This window comes from Cebidichthys violaceus, unplaced genomic scaffold (genome assembly GCF_023349555.1).
Source record: "Cebidichthys violaceus isolate CVI_PGR_0920_01 unplaced genomic scaffold, fCebVio1.0.p SCAF_34, whole genome shotgun sequence".
Classification (NCBI taxonomy): domain Eukaryota; kingdom Metazoa; phylum Chordata; class Actinopteri; order Perciformes; family Stichaeidae; genus Cebidichthys; species Cebidichthys violaceus.
The window spans coordinates 2,510,540-2,531,204 of record NW_027176528.1 but is presented as its reverse complement, the minus strand read 5'-3'; the positions used below and the strand labels follow the sequence as shown (position 1 = coordinate 2,531,204).

The 20,665-nt window shown below is 40.8% G+C and overlaps 2 protein-coding genes across 5 annotated transcripts in view; both read right to left on the bottom strand.

Moving 5' to 3' along the window:
• The window catches only part of pde9aa (phosphodiesterase 9aa), a 47,308-nt gene extending 46,005 nt beyond the window's left edge, over window positions 1-1,303 (bottom strand). For all 3 annotated transcript variants that reach the window (XM_068725148.1, XM_068725150.1, XM_068725151.1), the window contains exon 1: window positions 874-1,303. In XM_068725148.1, coding sequence (XP_068581249.1) covers window positions 874-936 — 63 coding nt within the window. In that variant the 5' untranslated portion in view covers window positions 937-1,303. The remainder of the gene's footprint in view (window positions 1-873) is intronic.
• Window positions 1,304-5,770: 4,467 nt separating this feature from the next.
• slc37a1 (solute carrier family 37 member 1) overlaps window positions 5,771-20,665 on the bottom strand; it is a 32,513-nt gene continuing 17,618 nt past the window's right edge. For both annotated transcript variants that reach the window (XM_068725240.1, XM_068725241.1), the window contains exons 10-20: window positions 18,929-19,003; window positions 16,874-16,996; window positions 15,304-15,394; window positions 12,148-12,210; window positions 11,851-11,936; window positions 11,236-11,284; window positions 10,692-10,765; window positions 10,503-10,581; window positions 9,765-9,862; window positions 9,015-9,079; window positions 5,771-7,283 (exon numbers count right to left, since the gene is read on the bottom strand). In XM_068725240.1, coding sequence (XP_068581341.1) covers window positions 7,268-7,283; window positions 9,015-9,079; window positions 9,765-9,862; window positions 10,503-10,581; window positions 10,692-10,765; window positions 11,236-11,284; window positions 11,851-11,936; window positions 12,148-12,210; window positions 15,304-15,394; window positions 16,874-16,996; window positions 18,929-19,003 — 819 coding nt within the window. In that variant the 3' untranslated portion in view covers window positions 5,771-7,267. The remainder of the gene's footprint in view (window positions 7,284-9,014; window positions 9,080-9,764; window positions 9,863-10,502; window positions 10,582-10,691; window positions 10,766-11,235; window positions 11,285-11,850; window positions 11,937-12,147; window positions 12,211-15,303; window positions 15,395-16,873; window positions 16,997-18,928; window positions 19,004-20,665) is intronic.

Here is a 20,665-nt window from a genome sequence, read left to right as displayed (position 1 = left end):
ACTGTGATAAACAGGCATGACATTTGACTAAAGGCCGTACCAGCGTTTGTGTATAATCGACTCAATTCACTGTAAAATATACACAGCACGAAACAATAAAAGGCAGACCTGAGATGTGATGACCACCTAAGTCGAGCAAGCTTCAAATCTCTCTGTGGCTTCACGTCTCATATCAGAGGACAGGGATTTATAAAATGTTTTATAAGGTCCAAGGACACAGTTCTTTTGTAGTTGGTTGAGCCCACGTTGTCCTGAAAGAACGACCGCTGCTAACAAAGTAAAACTCACCACATCCCATTTCTATCAAATGGACTTGCAGGCTGTCCAGTGAGCACAGCGTGAGTTTAAAGCACCTTTGTGATGTTGAATGGCGTTTGTTTGATCCCTTAAGATATTCACAGTAACATTTCTATACTCTCCGGTTCTCAATATTACAATGTAAGTGACATAACCCTACTTTAGCTTCACCTATAGAGATAGTACTTTCGAGATTTACAGTGTTTTGCCCAAGTCACAATATTTTAAAGTCATTTGACATCTACTAGGCTACTAAAATATCATAAGTAGGCCGTGTAGGCTTACTTATGATATTTTACAGTGGCATTATCATGCTTATTATGGGTGAGATAAAATGTATTCCTTCATTATCAATTATAAATGTCTATAACAACATAATTAACAACATAATGTTGAAATATGCTAATTCAGCTTATTGGCTTTAACTGTTTTTTGAACATTCATGTCACTTTCCATGTTTGTGTTGACCGTAGTCCCTTCTTCTTCTGTGAAACAACGTGGATTTATTAAAATACATATTTAAAAGTGTTCTTTAGGAGTTGTATCACTAATAAACCTATAGCCTCTGTGTAGTACCTTCTGGATCCTGCCGTCCACGTCCAGGTAGATGACCCGGTAGGAGGACGAAGCGGAGCCCATGGTCCCCACTCTTCTTCCCGGCGTCGGTGTTTCGGTGTGCGGTTACTGCTTCGTGGTCCCTGTCACCGCTCCGGTCCTATTCTCACCGCAGTTAAACAAACCGAGGGTGGTGATAATGGAGTCAGCGGTCCGACAGCATCCCAGCTGCCTGTTTGTCTGTCGAACACACCGATACAAACTCTCTTTTTTTCCTCGAACTCTTACTCCCGGTCTCTCTCCGCTCTGTCACCTCGCTATCTGCAGCATCTCATAAAGCCTGTCCACGCGCGCCCCCGCCTCTTTCATTCACTACAGACCTCCTGGGTCTGCGCGCGCTCACCTACAGGCACGGTGTCTCACACACGCATACAAATACACACACTGTACAGAGTTGTACAGGTAGATTACACAACTTCTTTGTGTTTGTTTTTGTGTGCAATGCCTGGGGGAGAACAGTTGTAACGTCTCCATCTCCACCAATCAGAGACAAGTTGGAGTGACGTCTCAGCCCCTCATGCTGGGTTTCCTGGCTTGGTTTCTGAAGAGTGGAAGTAACAGTACATGAAAGACAGCAGTGGTATTTCCTAGGCAAAGATAAACACCAGCCAAAAGAATTTCCCGCAACCCAGCAGTAAAATATTTGTTTATCTTTAACAATTGTAACAAGTTATGCCTACAATTGATTAACCTTTTATGGATATTAATATATTTAGAAAGTTGTATCCACAAGCCCCTTATGCACATACACTCACATACCCACACAATATAAAAGAGAAGCTCTCGAAGCATTTGCATTCACGCACGCGCACACACACACACACACACACAAACACACACACCGACACGCACACATGCACGTGCACATACACACATGACATTTTTATGTGTACACTCATTTAGAATATACTGCACAGCTTTAGTGTGGAGAAGTGGAATGCTGGAGATGTATCTAATGAAATTTAGCAGGCATTTAGAAGGCATTAGTGGATGATCCATCCATCAAGGCCTGAAAAAAGAGGCGAAACAGGGGGCAAACACGTGCTGTGGTGTTATGTTCAATGAGTTACTGCAACACCCAGCAGACAACATTGCTGCAGCAATAAACCCACATTAAAGCCTGCAGCTGAAAGGAAGTTGGAACTCTCACTTATTAAGATAAGTACGATAATGATTGCCTGAAAGAAGTGCAGAGGTTATTGATTGGGACACAGGCTTGTGATTTGTGTGTTTGAAACTGACAAAGGGATTCATCAAACTCCATTCACATCTGGGTCTGATTAGAACTGCTAAATGAGTGGATTGTAACAATTCAAAATACTCTGTGGATTGTAGATGTATTTTTTAGTTGAAATTCTGATAGTTTTGGAGACTTAAATACATTGAATTATGCCTCTTGAGTTGGAATAATCCACTAGTGTAAGACTTTTCTAGTCTTCTGACCACTCAAAGCTCTTTAACACTACATGTCATCAATCACCCATTCATACACTAATGACAGGGCTACCATGCAAGATGCTACCTGCCCATCAGGACTCTATCTAACCTTCATACCCATTCATACACAGGAGGCACAGCCTACGGGAGCAATTTAGGCCTTGCCCAAGGACCGCCGATCTTCAGATTGAAGGACGACCCGCTCTATCACTGAGCCTCACAGTAATTGTTAGCTACTTTCAATTAAGACCAGCCTCCTGGTGAATCTAAACCGCAGGAACTAGACTACTACTCTAGATTACTAAAATTTGGAAATACACTTACTTACTTTGTCGCTGAGAGTTAGATGGGAAGCTTGATATCAATTTAAGTTATGTGTGTTTGGAGCTAGAGCAGCTTAGCAAACAGCTTAGCTTGATATAGAGAGCTGCCGGGGGACTGCCAGGGGACTTTCTAGGATACACTAAGCTCCTCTCTCCTCTTCAATCTTTCTCCTTCTATATGAATTCATATCTCATTAATGCTCATTACTAACTTTGCTTCTTCCTCAGAGTCTTTGTGCTTTCTCGCCTCACAGGTTTTATCTGGACCATGGTCCAGCCTCCTGCCGTGGCCCTGCTGACTCCCACTGCTAATATCATTTTTATTATCTGTCACATTACTATTTCTATTACCAATACCATTAACGCACTTTACTAACTTTGCCTTTTCACCGGAGTGCCCCTCTGAGGCAAATTTGTGATTTGTGATTTTATACAAAAAAAAAATGTAATAAATGCATTTTTTTTTGCTCCTTGAAGGCAAGGTTCCTGATGGAACTGAAAGTGCCTGTGCTGCAAGTGACTCACCCAGTCCCTCTTGCTTGGCAACCAGCACACCCTACTCAACCAACTGCAGTTTAACCATAGCCTTTACATTTTCTTTAAGCCATTTATCACCAACACCACTTAGATCAATAACATACTCTTCTGTAATTTTCAGGAGCTGATCTCTAGTGCAACGATCCAGAAACCCCTCTCATGGAACAACAATAAAAACCTTAATAGACTACATCTAGAGGCCCCAACAAATTAACAGACAGTGTTGCACAGGTCAACTAGTGCACAAAAGAGACAATGACATGTCCGCCAAACTAATGTGGATGTGGATCACACAAAAAATAACAAACCAAATAAAACAACAAACTAACGAACCACGTTGCAATACCTACTCAGGAACATTTTAACACACTAGACAACCATTCAATCACTGCTGATAACTCCCACCTGAAGAAAACGTGCTTAGAACATTATGATGAAAGTATGATGGCCATCCCCATGGTCTATCATGTCTCATAAGTTGTAGCAATTTTGATGGATAGCATTTATTACACCAATTTAGTACTACATTTTTACCGCTCGTGAATTGATAAAAATGATCAAAAATCCCTCCAAAATACCGCATTAAGACACCAAGACCTTGAGGAACACCATAAAAAAAGTCATGCTGTGATTTAGTATCAAAACCTTTTGACATTTAGCAATTTTACAGAAATGCATTGTTCTGGAAACTGCTCAGAAACCCCCCTATTGTCAATATACATAGGAAAGCCAAAAATCCTCCGAATGTCCTGAATGCTCTGAGGGTCTCTAGTTTGTGCTCGGTAAGTTTCATGAGGCTGTGTTTATCCTAGAGGTCACAACAAGTTTAATTTTTATACAGTGACTTCAAGTTTCAAAGTGAGTGGCCTCACTATGTGAAGTGGCTACTATGGGGACTAACGTCATCACAAATTAATACAATTGGGCTCATTGGATCAAAAGGAGTCTCAGATTTCTGGTCATATCCAATTAATGCAATTAGAATAGACGAAGATAATACATACTGCATGCAAACAACTGCTTGGTTTTGCTCCAGACTGCACGGGATTATCATAAAGTCTGTAGAAGGAAGACTCGTGGATATCCATGGAACCTTTTTCATTCACGTATCGTGAGTTGAGAAGTCAAGGGACTCCTGCAAAAATTGCCTTGCCAGTTTTCCCTTGACAAAATGTAGCCTGTTCGTAGTGTTATTTAGCCTCCTTCCCAACAAGCATGACATGGTCGGTACTATTGGATTCACCAGGTCGTCTAGTTTCATACAGTATGAAAACCGTAACATCGAGCTTCTAAACTGAGCAGCATGTCGGCAGGGTTTGTGTATTAGTGATACTCTTTATCCTCAGTTGTTAAAAGGAGATATATGTTTCTATAAACCCCTGTATAGATAACATTAGCACATCGCTAACTAGCATTAGCACTTCTATGCTACACTAGCTACTGAAGGTACACTGAATGTCTACACGTGCTGTTTTTGCTTTTATTGCGTTAATAAAGACCTACTTTACAGGAACAGTGTTGCTCCTAAATGTCATTGTCTTTAAGCTTCTATCGTAAGTAAGTCAAATGTATTTATAAAGCGCTTTTCACAGACATCTAGTCACAAAGTGCTTAACAGGATTGGATTTACAAGCATAAATAACACAAAGTGACCATATAAGGGCCCAAAAGTTTACATTAAAGACACACAAAACAGAAAGAAGACAATGGTATAAAAGCATAAGACATGAGTTTTAGACAAACGGCAGTCTGAATAGGTGTATCTTGATCTGATTCTGGAATGAATTCACAGAATCTGCAAAACGTAGGGGTGTAGACAGAGCTTTAACCTGTTTTTGCTGCTGAATCAGTTTGACATCATGGATATATCCTTCAAACACATTGTAGACCTTTCTGTCTGCTTTTCTCTGAAATGGCATTTTTTGTTTTTCCATAATAGATTATATGAATTCAGGAAGTGCTTTGGTGGCAGTGTGGGCTCATGGTAGCTCTGACAGCTTGAACTTGAACATACACCACTGAAGACAGACATGAACAAATCTGAACGGGTCTTTTAATGCGCAGACAAGACTGTTATCAATCTTCACATTTAACTGAACTTTAAGGAAGTGAAAAAGCGTATTTCTTTAATTGTGAACTGTTCCTTTAAGCCACTTTAGCTGTTAATCATCTGTAACTTGAATTATTATTAATTTTCTCAAACTTTTGGGTGGTAAAAGTAAAAGCAGAGGGTACAGTTTTGGATTTAGTGGAGTCCTAGCTCATATCCATAGATCAGGATTCCTGAAACTGTGCCCTTCCCAATCCTGTGTGTGTGTGTGTGTGTGTGTGTGTGTGTGTGTGTGTGTGTGTGTGTGTGTGTGTGTGAGAGAGAGAGATGTCTTGTCTGCCTGTGTCACTGAGTGGGTTTCTGTCTGTTGAGCTTATCATTTCGGATGACACCTGCCACCTCCAGCTGAGACTTAAGGCCACTTCATGCCTTTTTCAGACCGATTTAGGTCTGACCTGTAGTAGCACGCTGCAAAGAGAGCCATCAAAAACACAACCCCGGAACAGTCGAGTGAAGAAAACTATTTCTTTATTCTTCATTCCCAAAGAAACAAGGAAACATTTGGATATGTTCTTTTCTTTACAAAATCAAGTGCCTGGCAAAAAGACAAACAACAAATAAGGCACACAAAGTTTCAAGTACTAACCCTACCACTGACACGTAATAAATTAACACAACATGTGGTCTTATTCTAAGGAAGGCATTATGAGTAAGTGAATAATAGATGAATAAGTTTACAATATTACATTCTGTAGCATTACACAGTGTTTGTATTTGGTGGATTTTACTTTGATACAGTTTACAGACCGTAAATTTGCAGAATAGAATCAATAATGTCTAACCATGAGCTTTTTGTCTTGGATTTTGTATGCTTACGAGATCATAAATTGGAAGTAATTGTCACTATAAACAGGTTACTTAAAGTTATCAACATTGCACTGTAAAACATATCCATATGAGGTTTGACAAGTTAGTCAACTTAATTTGACAATAACTTTACATTCATAATATCTCAGATCACCACCCACAGAAAACATACATCATCTGTCTTATACAAAAATACACCTTTGGTGCCTTCATTTCATAACAAAATCAGAAGAAAATCAGAAACCGCCACAAAACCAACAGGAATAACTTAAATGACTTAAATAAGTAGTTTCTTAATTAAATTACATTAACATGATCCCCATAATCTCTTTGGTTTAAGGCAAAGAAGACACTGAAACAGCAACTTCCACTCAGAGGAGAGTTGTAGTGGTCTTGGTTTGTGCTCCTTCCACACATACAGCATCCCATCTGACGAACTCATTTGTACACAGAGAGTGGGAGAGTTCAATTGTTTCTTTTTAACAGAGCTACTTGTCAGATTTTCAAAGAATTACAATATGACTTTTAAAGATGACACATGAAAAGAAACTAAAAAATAAAATAAAAAATGGCCCCTTAGGTATAGTTTAAGATTAAAACGTAACTGTTGTGGTTCAAGATGTTCTGTCTACGTCCACGTTTGGTGAGCTTATAAGGAGAAGAATAGGAAGTTAACTTCATTAGGATCCATAAGGACACAGTCATGGAAGTTGCTGTTTCAAAGATTGCTATCCAAAATAAATAGCTTGAGTCACTTCTACTTCTAATATCCACGTCAAAGTAAGGCTTGTTTCATATATCTGCCAATCCCAGGCAGTGTGTTCAAGCTCAAATTGGCTGCCATAGGAAGAGGAGAGAAAAGTTGAGTAGCGTGCAAGTACTGTATGTGAAGATGAATCCACAGTTCTTTTTGGTTCACCAGCCACAACTTCAGCTCTTCCTCAGGGACGCTAGTACAGTGAGCTACTGCAGCTGGCACAGCACTGTGCATATTATCATGGGCCAGTGTGTGTGTGTGTGTGTGTGTGTGTGTGTGTGTGTGTGTGTGTGTGTGTGTGTGTGTGTGTGTGTGTGTGTGTGTGTGTGTGTGTGTGTGTGTGTGTGTGTGTGCTCCTACGTGGAGGCAGTTCAATCAAAGTGCTCAATGCTCCTTCAACCTGTGAAGTAGAAACAAACATTAACACCATATTGATAAGTTGGGTGTCATTAAGTTTTACAGTCTGGAGCAATAAGCTTTATGAAGACTGAACCTGTTGTCAATGAAGGAACAATGTTCTTTACTTGACTTGTTACTACTTTCATCATTTTCGTTTTATTAAGTACATTCATCAAACGATTTATTATCATCATTTTGTGTTCTGGCTTTAGAACATTGGTTCATCTGATGAAGTTGAAAAAGTGCTCTTTATCCTTTTCAATAATAAAGTATTGTTAACATCCATATCCAAAAGTGGAGGTCCGAATAGATCTCAACATTGTAAACAACCCTGAATGCCATCCAATCCTGAAGCCGTCTCCATTTCTTTAAGTACACAAACCTTAAGATGAATCCTAAGGCTTTCAATTATTGGACTTTATTTAATTTAATATTATGACTGGGATGGCTATTATATTATAATTATTACATTATGCTATATTACATTATAATATTGATTCCATCTATTTTCATGCACAGAAAATGATGCATTTCTGTTCATTATTGAGATCTGCCTTTACTTAACTTAGTAATGTTTCTAGTTCATAGAACTAGGGACTAAAGTGTCCCTAGTTCATCTCAGGCAGTGAGAAAAGATTCTTATAAAACCTTTAATTTTTTTAAATTAAAAGTATTAAGGATGCACAAATACTGACTCAATTTGCTGGATAAATTTAAATCTTTGCTTTCCTAACTTTGTGTAATAAAAATACAATGTTTAAGTCAAGCCTTCCACATAAAGAATGATCCACACAGTGAGGCATACAGCTCATTTTTTAAACTCTGGTATCTGATTGGTTCTTGGTATGTATTACTGATATTACTTTATCATTATCATTTATCTATCATTTATCTATGCAATATTAAGATAGATTAAATCGCCATCTAGTGGCACTCAATGTTATCCCTCCAAAATTCAATTGACATACAGTGTAGCCACAAGGACATCCAAACAAGTATGCATGTCTGTTCCAGACAATTCTGCTAGCAACTAATGTAAAGTAATATAATGTGTGTATGTGTGTATTTATGTATGATGAAATTGTATGATGAAATTGCATTTGCAGAATTATGAACTGGGTGTCTGTGGCGATGTTCTTGGGAAAAACCGCAAGCAGAGATCTCTGGGAAGTGAGATCCAAAAACAACCCTGCATTTACCACTTATCCCCAGAGGTGGCGCCAAAGAGAACAAAACGGAGATCTGCAAGATTGTAACTTCAACTACGGAATTCCCAACTGCCCCCATTCCATCCCACTTGTCTCACCAGTCCTCCAAGTGTCATGCATGGATGCTACTACTACTACTACTACTACTACTACTACTACTACTAAGATTTGCAATATACTAACTGAAGGAAACATCCAGAGGGGTATATTTCTACCTAACCTTTGTCCTGTGTACCTTTAATGCTCTGAGCATTACAAGTGTGACAATACTGTAAGACCTTTCTGTCTCGTTCCTCATTGTCAGAGCGGGATTACAATGTTGCCACGACAACTTAGTTATAGTTGCTTTTAAATGTGAAATGGAGAAAACGATTTTGACACCACAGCTCAACATTTGAATACAAAATGCAAAATGATTCACAATCTTTGAGAAATAAAGGGCAAAAGAATGAAAGGAAAGTGAGAACATTTAATAGAAACAGGACATTGAGTAACATGATGAACAGGAGAAAAGCAGGACTTACTCTACAGTGGAGATGGGATGGGATTTGTTGGAAATCAGCTCCTTTGTCACGAGCCGTAGCAAAAGCTGCACACACAGTCAAAGAGTGGTTCATTACAGCTTGTTTTAAGGTTATATATATACAACATATACGATTCCAAGTCGGAATACATCCAAGTATGTATATATATATATATATATCTCAAAATTCTAAGAAAAAGTACCTCCACTTTTTACAACTATTGAAGTTTATTTGTATTGCATATTATTATTCTATATTATTTGGTTGCTTTAGTTTAGACTATCGGGGGGGGGGCTCTTTTGAGTGGTTGAAAATTTGAATTCCCTGTTGAAAAAATCAACTGTTTGTAAATGCAGGTTCAACAGCTTGTATATAAATGAACAACATCAAATATGTTTTTGAGGAAAACCTTTACTCGAATACATATATTTGTGCATTTCTATCACATTAATTTATAACCACAAATATTTGTGTGTCCATCAGAAATATCATTATGAATCTATTTTAATAAGTGGATTTATAAAATATAATAACTTTTTTGTGTGCATTGAAAAATTGTTTTATGGGGAGTCATTTATAAATAAATCCCCAAATCCATCTGTGAATAATATTGAGACTGATCTGACCTCATATTGGTGAATGAGCCCCATTATTTAGTTCACCTTTAAGGACAACTCAATGAAACTTATCTACTAGCGCTACTTCTATTGGTAATGATACTTTGTTGTTTATGCTTTTTAAAGCACTCACCAACAGAGCAAGGAAGTCAGCAATCATCAGCATGTAGAAGACCTGATCCCAGCCGCCTGGAGACAGCAGCCCGGCCAGCAGGGGGCCCAGTGCTGCACCTGACATCATAAACATAGGCAGGATCATTTGATGTGAGCGGGGATTATCTCAACACTTTAATGAAGAATATATATCTCGGACATGGTGAATACACTGATGTGAGAAAGACCAGAAGACATGCCAGCATGAGCACCACTAGGCAGATCATTAAAATATAACATTGTTGATATTTAATTTTTATTTCTCAATACTCAATTCCACATACACCGTTCTGTTGCTTTGAATACTCACTAGCGCACCAGATATGTATTAATCTGCCTCTGAAAATAGTCCCCAACAAATGCACTATTTCCTCCTGTGTGAGTTGCATTTACTAAAAATGTGACCAGCTGTTTGGTGAAATTACAGAATGGGCGTGGGACTGAGTGCTACAGATAGAGTAGGAAAGTGAACAGTAATAGGAGAAGGACTAACACATTCTTTGTTTCTTTGTTTGTTTTTCACACGGTTTGTTAATTAGAAATATTCTAAAGAACACTGGCCTAATCGGTTAATTAGTTACATTTTTGACATTTGGTAGGTTTGCATTACAGAAGGTCATATAGTGTTCCTAAACTAAAATTGTGCTTGCTGGGTTCTTTTTCTATTGTGTATGTTTCAGTGCAGAAACCTAATTGTCGGTTGATCAGTGGTACTGACCTACAGATCCTGTGCCATCGATGATGGCGGTGACAGTAGACAATGCTCTGGCATTGCCTTTCAGGCTCTTGTGGGTCCCCTAGGGTCAAAGGTCAAAAGAGAGAGAGAATGAGAGAGGGGGCCTGTGCAGGTTTAGTAAATAATCATGTACAAGTTCAGAAGACAGGAGACAGAGGTAGAAATGCTTACCAAATCAGCAGATACTGCAGTCGTGATGAGGGAGTACGGTCCATTGACTAGACCTCCACACACCAACATCATGCCTGAGAAAACAGACTGGGTAAGTTGTATCTTGGTTTTAACTTATGGAGTTTCTACAGCCAGGCTAATGTCAGGCTAATGTCAAATCCATAGATTGGCTTTTAGTATAACCGAACGCTGAACAACACCGTGGTACAGACGTTGCGGTACCGACGTCGTAGTACCGACCGACCTGTCACTCGAAACAGGCACAGCTTCAATTTTGTGATATAATTCAAACTGGGGAGTAATGTAAGAATTTTTCCAGCCCAAGTAGCCTCCAATGTTCTGTCGTCAGCCATAACCTTTTCTCTTTTTAACGCCATATGCAAGTTTCTTGTAACAACAAATCAACTTATAATGTTACGACAAGAAATGTTTGTTTTAATGACTTATGTTATTTGTGTGAAATACAGAGTCAACTAATGAATTGATCATCTAATCATTCAGCACTAGTCTCTGAGTAGGCTGAGGAGTGTGAGCCGGCTCTTACCGATGGTTGGCCCCAAACCAAACTCACTGATCATGGAGAAGCCGTACAGCTGCAGGACGAAGAGAAAGCGTGACTGTCAAAACACTCACATTTTCAGTCACTATTCATAATTCACATGTCTAACTAAATTAGAAGCAGCATGATCATACATTCAGCTCAAGTGAAAAGAGGATATATCTCAGTCTAACTTGTCAACACTGTTCTGTAGCTACTTTGAGTTATCAGAAACTGTTAAAAAATGGCAATAAATACTGTATGTCTTCTTCATGTATATCATAAACAAAAGACACTGTGTAATCTGTCTACTGCTCCACTGCTAACAAAGACACACATTTAGCTTCAGTGAAAGATGTGTGCTCTCAGTGCTCCACAGCAGATGGACCGAATGCAGACAGAGGCCTGGTGAGGCAGTTCAGGTCAGTTCCAAACACGTTCTGTGTGCTCCTGTTAAAGTTGACCTATTTATCAGTCACTTCTATGCCTGGACGGTGTCTATCATTGACACAGAATCAACTTTCTTTAAGCAGTAAAAATATGTCTTATTTCCTAATCTAACATTGTTAGCTTGATGCTTGGATTGTGGATGAGTGTAGCAGCAGTGCAGTGGGAACTCACTGTAGGAGCAGCCAGCAGCAACATGATTGCACAGGTGGTGGCTCTCTTCCCCAGTTTATCAGAGATCACTCCTGCCAAGATCCCCCCTGTGGATGCATGCAGGTGCATCACACAAACACACACATAATGGAGAGAGGCGATCAGCCGGTAAAATAGTGCACATTATCTTTCATACTAACAATGAAGCACAAAACTATGTAAAAATACTGACAGTAAGAGAATTTGGGAAGAAAAAACACATGCATGCACATACACATAAGAGCAGGATAAGAGGAAAAGGTTAACAAAAGCACCTACCCACTATTCCTCCCACATCAAACAGGGTGGAGAGATCTCCAGCCTTCTTGGCATCAAGGTGAGCTGAGAGAGAGTGACACACACACACACACACACACACACACACACACACACACACACACACAAAGTTAAATTCTCTTTCTGGCACGGTCCTTCATAATAAATAATAAAACCGAGTGGGCTGGACTGCCTACGCACTGAACATCAGCACAATAAAATGTGACATCATTCAGGGAACCACAAAGAGCTGGCAGGCTGAGGTACTGCAGCTCGGTGATCACATTGCAAACAATGTAATAATGCTGTGTAAAAGGTCTGTTCAGCTTTGGTACATCGGGCGCCTGCTCTACCAGGTGAGCCCGGGGCGCCCAAAGTACCAAAGCTGAGACATTTCCGCAGAGGCCTGGTTCAAATCTGACCTGCAGCCTCAATCTGTCCCGTCTAATAAAGGTAAAAAGAATCTATAACAAAAAAAGGTCTGTTCCAAAAGTCTTTTTATTGATTCCCAGCCTGAATGACAATGTTGACAAAGCCAGGTCCAAAACAAAATGGTTTTCCCATCCTGGTGGGGAGGGACTTGACTGGCTGATGTTGAAACGTTTCCAAAGATACCAAAATCAGTCAGCAATGTGTATAACATGATGCATGTGACATCTGGAATATTTGCATTTAATGTAAGTGTAGCTCTAATAATATTAATAATATTTCATGGTTACAAGGTTATTTATTGTCATTGCACAACAACCTCATCTATATACTGTATATATATTTCATTGACACAGAATATATAGGGGTGCAGCAGGTGAACATGATGTAGCTGGGTGGGTTTTGTCTTTTAATATCCCTTTAGCTCTTTGCAGGCTCCTCTTCTCACCAACATCACTGATGCTCAGTAGATGGTACTGATGATGGTTTAATCACCAGCTGTAGAGCCCTCCTGTACTGGGCTGTGCAGATCCTATGCCAGTTTGTAATGTTTCAGTCAAAATTCTTTCTATTGCTCCTCTCTAAAAGTTAACAAGAACTTGGAATTTTGCCTTCTTAGGTTTCCTTCAGAAAATCGGAACTTTCTTCACCAGGATGGAGATGTGTGAGGACCATGTCCGGTTGTTTGTGATGCTGATTTCCAGGAACTTAAAGCTGTTCACTTGGTCCACCTCAGCTCCACCTCATGTAGACAGGGCTGTGCGTCTTTGCCTCCTTTTTTCTAAAGTCAATCAGCTCCTTGCTTTTATTGACGTTGAGCAGTAGGTTGTTCTCTGAGCTCCACTCTGAAGGTTGTTGATTTCCTCTCTATATGAAGCCTCATTGTTGTTTGTGTCCTCTGCAAACTTCACAACAGAGTTCTCTTCATGTTCGGGGTAGCAGTTGTGGGTGTACAGTGTGAAAGAGGGGGCTGAGCACACAGCCCTGGGGGGCTCCGGTGTTCAACACTAGAGTGGAGGAGGTGCTGGGGTCTCTTTGTGAGGAAGTCTAAAGACCAGTTCCAGAGTGAGGTACTCAAGTTCACCAGTCAGTTTCATGGGGGAGATTGTGTTGATGGCTGAGCTGAAATCAACAAACAACATTCTGAACTCTCTCCTGTGACAGTGCTATGTTGAAAATATCTGTTAGCTGGTCGGTACATGTTCTTAGTACACAACCAGGATGTTATCAGGCCCAGCAGCTTCACTCCTATTCACTCTCATCAGGTTTTCCTCACATCCTCCGTGGATCCTGACAGTGTACGGTCCTCTGGAGGCGGGGCAGACGTGACGGGTGACTTTTTGTTGAGGAGATCAAAGCGAGCAGGTGTTCAGCTCATCTGTGAACGTGGCCTCACACATGATGGGGCGCTCCTGCATGTATATAGCCTGTGACACTGTGGATCTCCTGCCTCATGTCTTTAGTGTTGTTGGTATTGAGCTCTCTCATCAGTCTCTCTTGACTCCTCCTCTTTGCCTCCTTGATGCCAGCGTTCCGTCTTGCTCTGGCGATGCTGTATGCTTCCTTCCAGCTGTTTTGGCTCTCAGCCCTCACCTCACCTCTCCTCTCATCCAGGCTTTCTGATTCTGGAATTATTTTATTGTCTTTTTGTGATCACTACACTTAACACGTTTGCTGATATTGATATCACTGTTGGTGTCTGTACATCCAAACAGTCCTTTAGAGCAGCTGTAGCTTCATCTGCTACACTTTCACTGTTTTTCTGATGGTTATGCCCGTTTAATCAGCTGGGTGGAAGTATCTAGCAGAAGCAGGGAAATATGATCTGATGGTCCAAAGCAGGGCAGGAATATTTGTGTGAACAGATATTGAACAGTGTATTGTTTCCTCTGGTGGAGATGTGGACATGCTGATGTAATTTAGGTAAAACAGATCTGAGCTTTATTTGATTTAACTCACCAGTTAAAATAAAAATACCATCTGGTTGTTTTGTCTGCTGATGACCTCATACAATTCCTGCAATGCATTGTTTTGTAGCAACAACAAAAACACTGGCAAATTCTGTGGGCAGATAATATGGCCGGCATCATGGCGTTCAAAATTGACATCAGGGAAACATTGTCCATGAACTTAACTACGTTTGAGCACCAAGCATCATTGGTGTAAACACTCCACTCTTCTTACCAGAGTCTTGAGTTCTATCGGCGCTGTCTGTCAAGAGCAATAGCTTGATGAGATATCATGTTAACAGTCCCATCGCTGGGTTAGTCTGAGTCTTATGCCAGATGCATTTCCTTCAGTGTTCGAAATACCCGATGGCAATCATCTGGCTGGCTGTGTCATTTACGCCAATTTACTATCGCTTCACGATTCATATTTGTGAATAAATGTTTTGTATTTTGAATAATGAAAACTGCTTCGCATTAAGCATTACATTTTAGTGACAATTGCAAGTGACAAATAATTGTCTTATGATTTAAGAGACTCCCTGAAATTTAGCTATTGCAGCTTTCAGAGTGTCTGAAGTGTCAATCAATCGAGAGCCCCCGTGTTTCACACACTGGTGGCCTTAATGTTTAACATCATATTGTGTCAGTTATGAATTAAGAACAAGCAGACTCAGAACATAACCGTATACTATCATATAGTGTTGAACATCAAGGATTCAATGGAACAATAATTTTTGACCTTATTTTGTTGCGTTTGGTTGTAGTTGTGTTTGGTCCTCACCTGCTTTGGTGATGTAGAGCGGCAGCCAGAAAAGGAAGGTGTAGCTGACCAGCTTGGCAAACAGCAGACACAGAGAGAACTCGATCACTCCCTTCAGAGACAATCAATCAATCAATACAAGGTTGTTGGTGAAGAAGATTTTCTGTAACTGAATGATATCTATCTGGCTCAACTGCCCTGATGCAGTAAAACCTTCCTACAATAATGACCTCTTGACCTAATGGACCCAGTCTGTGCAGAGACATGCAGAGACACACATCCATCAGAATACATTACCACAAGGCATTTTAGACCATCAAAACAGCAGTCCAACCTATTGGTAAACTCTGGGGTTCGACCAGTATGTGTATGAAACTCACTGTACTGTTCCTGCTCAGCAGCAAACAGCAGACAGACACAGTTAGAGACTAGCTGCTGAACATAGAGGAGCATTTAGCAGCTGAAGAGACACATATTTCCCTCAGGAGCTGGTGGAGACCATAAACAGAGCTAAAAGGAGAGAATATTGGACTTATATTCATCAGGTGGACACAAAAAAATGAAAATGAATGTTGATGTTGCTCTGTAGCTGCTGGATGTGTAAATAAGCAACTATTTCCTAACTTAAAAGATGATATGTTAATGTTAATTATATGTTTCTGCTGCCCCGAAGTGGGCCAAAGTAAGTTGCAGGATTAAAGTAACAGCGTGTTTTTGTCCAGAGATTAGATCTCATTTACTGACTATCTGAAGCTCAGTGGGATCAGCAAAGGAAACAGAATAAACTGAGCCCTACAATAATCCGGCTCTACATTAGCTTGGAGCTCTACTAAAACATGGTTGTAAGTAGAAAAGCAGCTGTTTTGGATGATGGATGGCCGCGGTTACACTTGTCTTTTCAATGCAGCTCATCATGCCAGAGCGCATTAACTGTCAAGTCTGCCTGCTTCAAAATCGGATCTTGCTTGCAAGCTGTGGCGGCCTGGATCGCATTGAGTTCGGTTCTCCGTGAGGCGTGGACAGAATATGGGCACAATATATCAAACATAGGTCTCCATCATCTTCCCCCAACACGGTGTTCCTCTCCCAAGAAGAGCAAAGGGAAGAGAGGAGGAAAACCAGGGCTAGAGCACTGCTGTCTAAATGCTGTTACTGCTGATGACAACCCAACATTTCACTATGTTATTCATTATGGGGATTATATTTGAAAGGTCACAGAATTAGTGGAGCTTTGTTAGCAGCTATTCTTCAATAAAAACAAGTCTACTTATCCTGCAGGGAGGAAGAGTAGGCAGCAAAAATAACGTGGACGAGGGCTTTTATTGTGAAAAATGTATGTGTTTATCCACCGTTTTACAGCCGCTCCTTTGACCACAACTTATATCCAATCACTAGCCGATCAGGCTGGTTGCATTGAAGAGTCAAGTGTGGACTCACATATGTGGACATAGCTGAGTTCCATTCTGGAGCATCTGATCACAATGAAAAGACAAGTGTGACCGCAGCCGATATGTGTGTGTGTGTGTGTGTGTGTGTGTGTGTGTGTGTGTGTGTGTGTGTGTGTGTGTGTGTGTGTGTGTGTTTAACTGACCGGGATGCGTAGAGCTCCCATGAAGCTGATGGCGGATGGCTGCGATTCCCTCTTCACCACCACGACCGGCTGCATGGGGACACACACACTGTCCCTCGGCAACAACAGCTCTGTGTCGTAACTCTGGAGGAGACAAGGAGAATGATCAGGTGCTGCAGGTGGAGCTGTTCCAACTCAGTCCACCTACTAAATGAACAATGAATGGAAGTCAAGAACCAATCATTCACAGTACCTTAGGTAGCTTTCATATGTTTCAGTGATTTATAACCCGCAATGAGATTGTGCAGGACCATTTCAATGGTGACCTCTGACACATTGTGTGACAATAAATGAAAGAGGAACATAGTTAACTTAGCCAATCAAAGATGACTATCCAATTTAGTAAGCATTTACAACACCCCCTGTTATTCTGGGGGAAGAGAAGGTGACACACCAACATGCTTGTGTCAAATGCTATCAATACAATCATTAATCTAGGACCGCTAACTCATTTAATGTGATAGATGGGTAGGGTTCACTGTATGAACCAATGCATTGGGGGACTAAAGGATCAAACTGAAGTTTAAAGAACAATTGCATGTGGTAAACCCCACCCAACTATAACTCCAAAAAAGTTCAAGAAACCCAGAGGCTAAATCCAAATGTCCCAACTCAGCCGCACTCGCAGTGGACTTGACTGGCGTGTTACCATTACTGGAGTACAGAGGACTGTTTAAATCCAAAAGTCAGATATTCATCAAGTTGGCAAGGGAACATAAGCACTCTTGCTGCAGCCTACAGAGAGTCCAGAGGACGGACATTTGGATTGAGCCTACAAATGATTTTTCAGTGTTCATCCAGCATACCCCAAAATCTGGATGGTAGACTACCTGCTGCTTAAGCAACCACGAAGCACCTGGAAGCACTAAAGAAACTGACCTTCCTGTTTTGAACACTATCCTTGTAATAGTAGCACACCTGAATAAATTACAATGACATGTTAAAATGCAACTCACTAAAGTGTTGGGCAGGAAAATCCATCTTTGGATACATTTAAACAGTTACCAGTTCATTTGGAACACTTGTTCAATCTAAAGCCGTTCATTACTGGACTATAGCTGCATTCTTTTTATTATGTATTATTTAAATTGTAGCTACTAATGCTCTTGTATAGATGTTTTACATTGAGAAGCCTTCAGGTTGTAGGGTCATACTAAATATCATTTAATTTTTGAACATAAAGTTAAGCTTTAAATGTCTGTTGTCATTTTTTATGATGTTATCAACCTGAACATAAAATGAAAAACATAGGTTTTGTGTTATTGTAGTTATATAAATGTCATTTATGGTGTTCTCAGATTGCTGTCTCCTTTTGTGTGCAGCAAACAGTTTTTTGAGCTCAGTGATAATGTTGTTTTCGAAAGGCAAAACACCAACAAATATGGATTGAAGCAGAACATTTTGTTAGATAAAAACATTTGAGAAAGTTCTGGAGTTATTGGAAATAGTTGGATCACACAATTCTAAAACAATCCTGCGCAGCCACCACTGGAATCTAGTTCTAAAAATAGTATGACAATAATATTATTGGAGCCTGATCCTCATGAACAACTGTGCAGAAATACTAGCTTTAAATCCAATGAATAGCCATGCAAAAAAAAAATAAAAGATGCGCAGCGTTTGAATTTTGAATTTGAATGTCAATGAATAAAGCTTCAAACTATTTGGTACAGCCCTAGCAGGTTTTCTCTTTTCCATGCATGATTGATAATTGTCACAGCGATAAAACAGCTATTTTACCAAATCCCAAAATGTTGCGATCACACTGCTATTAACTCATCTCAACTTGGTGACTGGTTTGACTAGTTGTCTATGGGTGAATTTTGCCTTTCAAGCTCCTGAAACTATCTTTTCTCAATAAGCTTCTTACTAGAAGTACTGAGCTCATACATGAACTAGATTTGACTCGTCTGTACTTGTTTTTCCACTGTGCTCTTCTCCCTCTTTTGAAGTAAGTGGGACTCAGCTGGAAACATTTTAAAATACACAATGCAACATACACACAGTGACACACACCTGGGTTTTGTTGTCCTTGTATTGCAGATACACCTCAGTGTGTCCATTCACACCATTCCAACTGTTGGTTGGAGCCTGCTTGAAGAGAAAAATCTATAATTTATTCACATGTTCCACATTCTTTCAGGCTTTAAAGGATAAATCAAAGGCATGAGGCAGACTCCAAATGCTCTTTGGCCTCCCATCTTTAGTCCTGACTTGTTATACCACACATCGTTTCATGTTCTCTGGCTCCTCTTTTTTGTTTTGTTTGAAAACAAAAAAATCGCCAAAGTTATCGTCTTTCAGAAACTGAACTGCGGTCAAAAACTGTTTACTCTAACGCACCTGTATTAACAGGGCGGTCTAGCAGCAATCAACAACACAATAAAGTTTCATTTATACAATCACAACACAATAACAGAACAGCGTTATCAGCGGTAGCCATTCTATGAGCACAGTGCTTTAGCCAGCATGTGGGGCACAACAGAGAGACTCACATGCACGCTCTGCTGGATTCAACGCACACAGAGGAAGAGTGACTAAACTCTGCTCGGATAGACATTACTCCATTCTATCTTTACACAGCAGAGAGTTGTTTGAAGCTATATTAATGCTATGAATCCTGTACATAGAGTCTTTAGCACATAGCCCCACAAAGAAGGTTACGATATTGTAACCCTTGTAACTACGTAAGGCGGAGCTCTCTACTGGATTCTAAGGGTTAGACTATCTCTCCAATATTGGCACCTTCTGAAATTTGCATAAGCATCGCCGGCCAATCAGGTCGTGCCTAACCAAATACGGACCCCGCAGTACATAAGGCAGCACACCCAGCTGCTTAACTATCCTATACCCTCTTCAGCATGCAGCAAAGGAGCAGCAGGCCCCCCTGCAACACACAAAAGACAGTTCTGTGGTGCACCTCCGTGGTGTCAGTCTACAGCTGAAGGAGCTCCTACGTGACTTAAGTGTTTTGTGCAGGGGATGAGAGGTACAGTCCATAATACGGAGTAGTTTCCTCCAACTTTTTGGAGGACTTTTACTCAAGTTCCACTCCCTGGAAAGAACCAGAAAGGGACCCTTTATCAAGGCCTTGAGCACCAATGGCAGTTCCCACTGCGGGAAGGAGGCCCGCATCACCGGGTGTAGGAACCGTTGTGTGTGACTGTGTTAGAGGACGAGCGACCAGCTGTGGCCATTTCAGAAAGCTGTGATGTCCTGTCTCGGCCAGGAGTCATGAGAAGCTGGCCCATAGGGGCTAACATAGAAAGGGCCGTTGAATAGGTCAGTCAACGAGAAGGTGAGGCAGAAGGAGGCAAGGGTGCTCTATCTTGCCGACACTCGCTCCTTCACAGACGTGTCGTTACGCTTCGCCTCAGCGTTCCTCTGAGGCCGAGGGAACGGCAAATGACGGCTGAACTGAGAGTGAGAGCCCAACTGTGAGGGCGGGGGCTCCCAAGAAATCATCCTGGTCCTTCTTCGGGAGTGCCGGGACTCCCAGCCACACATGGCGAGAGCCCATGGTGGCTAGAGACATGCCCCGCTGCTGTTGCAACTCCCTGAATCAGATTATTCAGCTGGCCGATGCTAAGGTCCAGAATGTCAGTCTGGGACATCAGACCATAGAGATGCCAGCGGAACGCCCAACACACTCTAGTTGTTAGCAATACTTTTTGAAATATTTTGTCTAAATAATCCAGCATCTCAATCTCACACAGCTTCCAGCTCTCTGAACACAAGAGGACAGTGTTACCC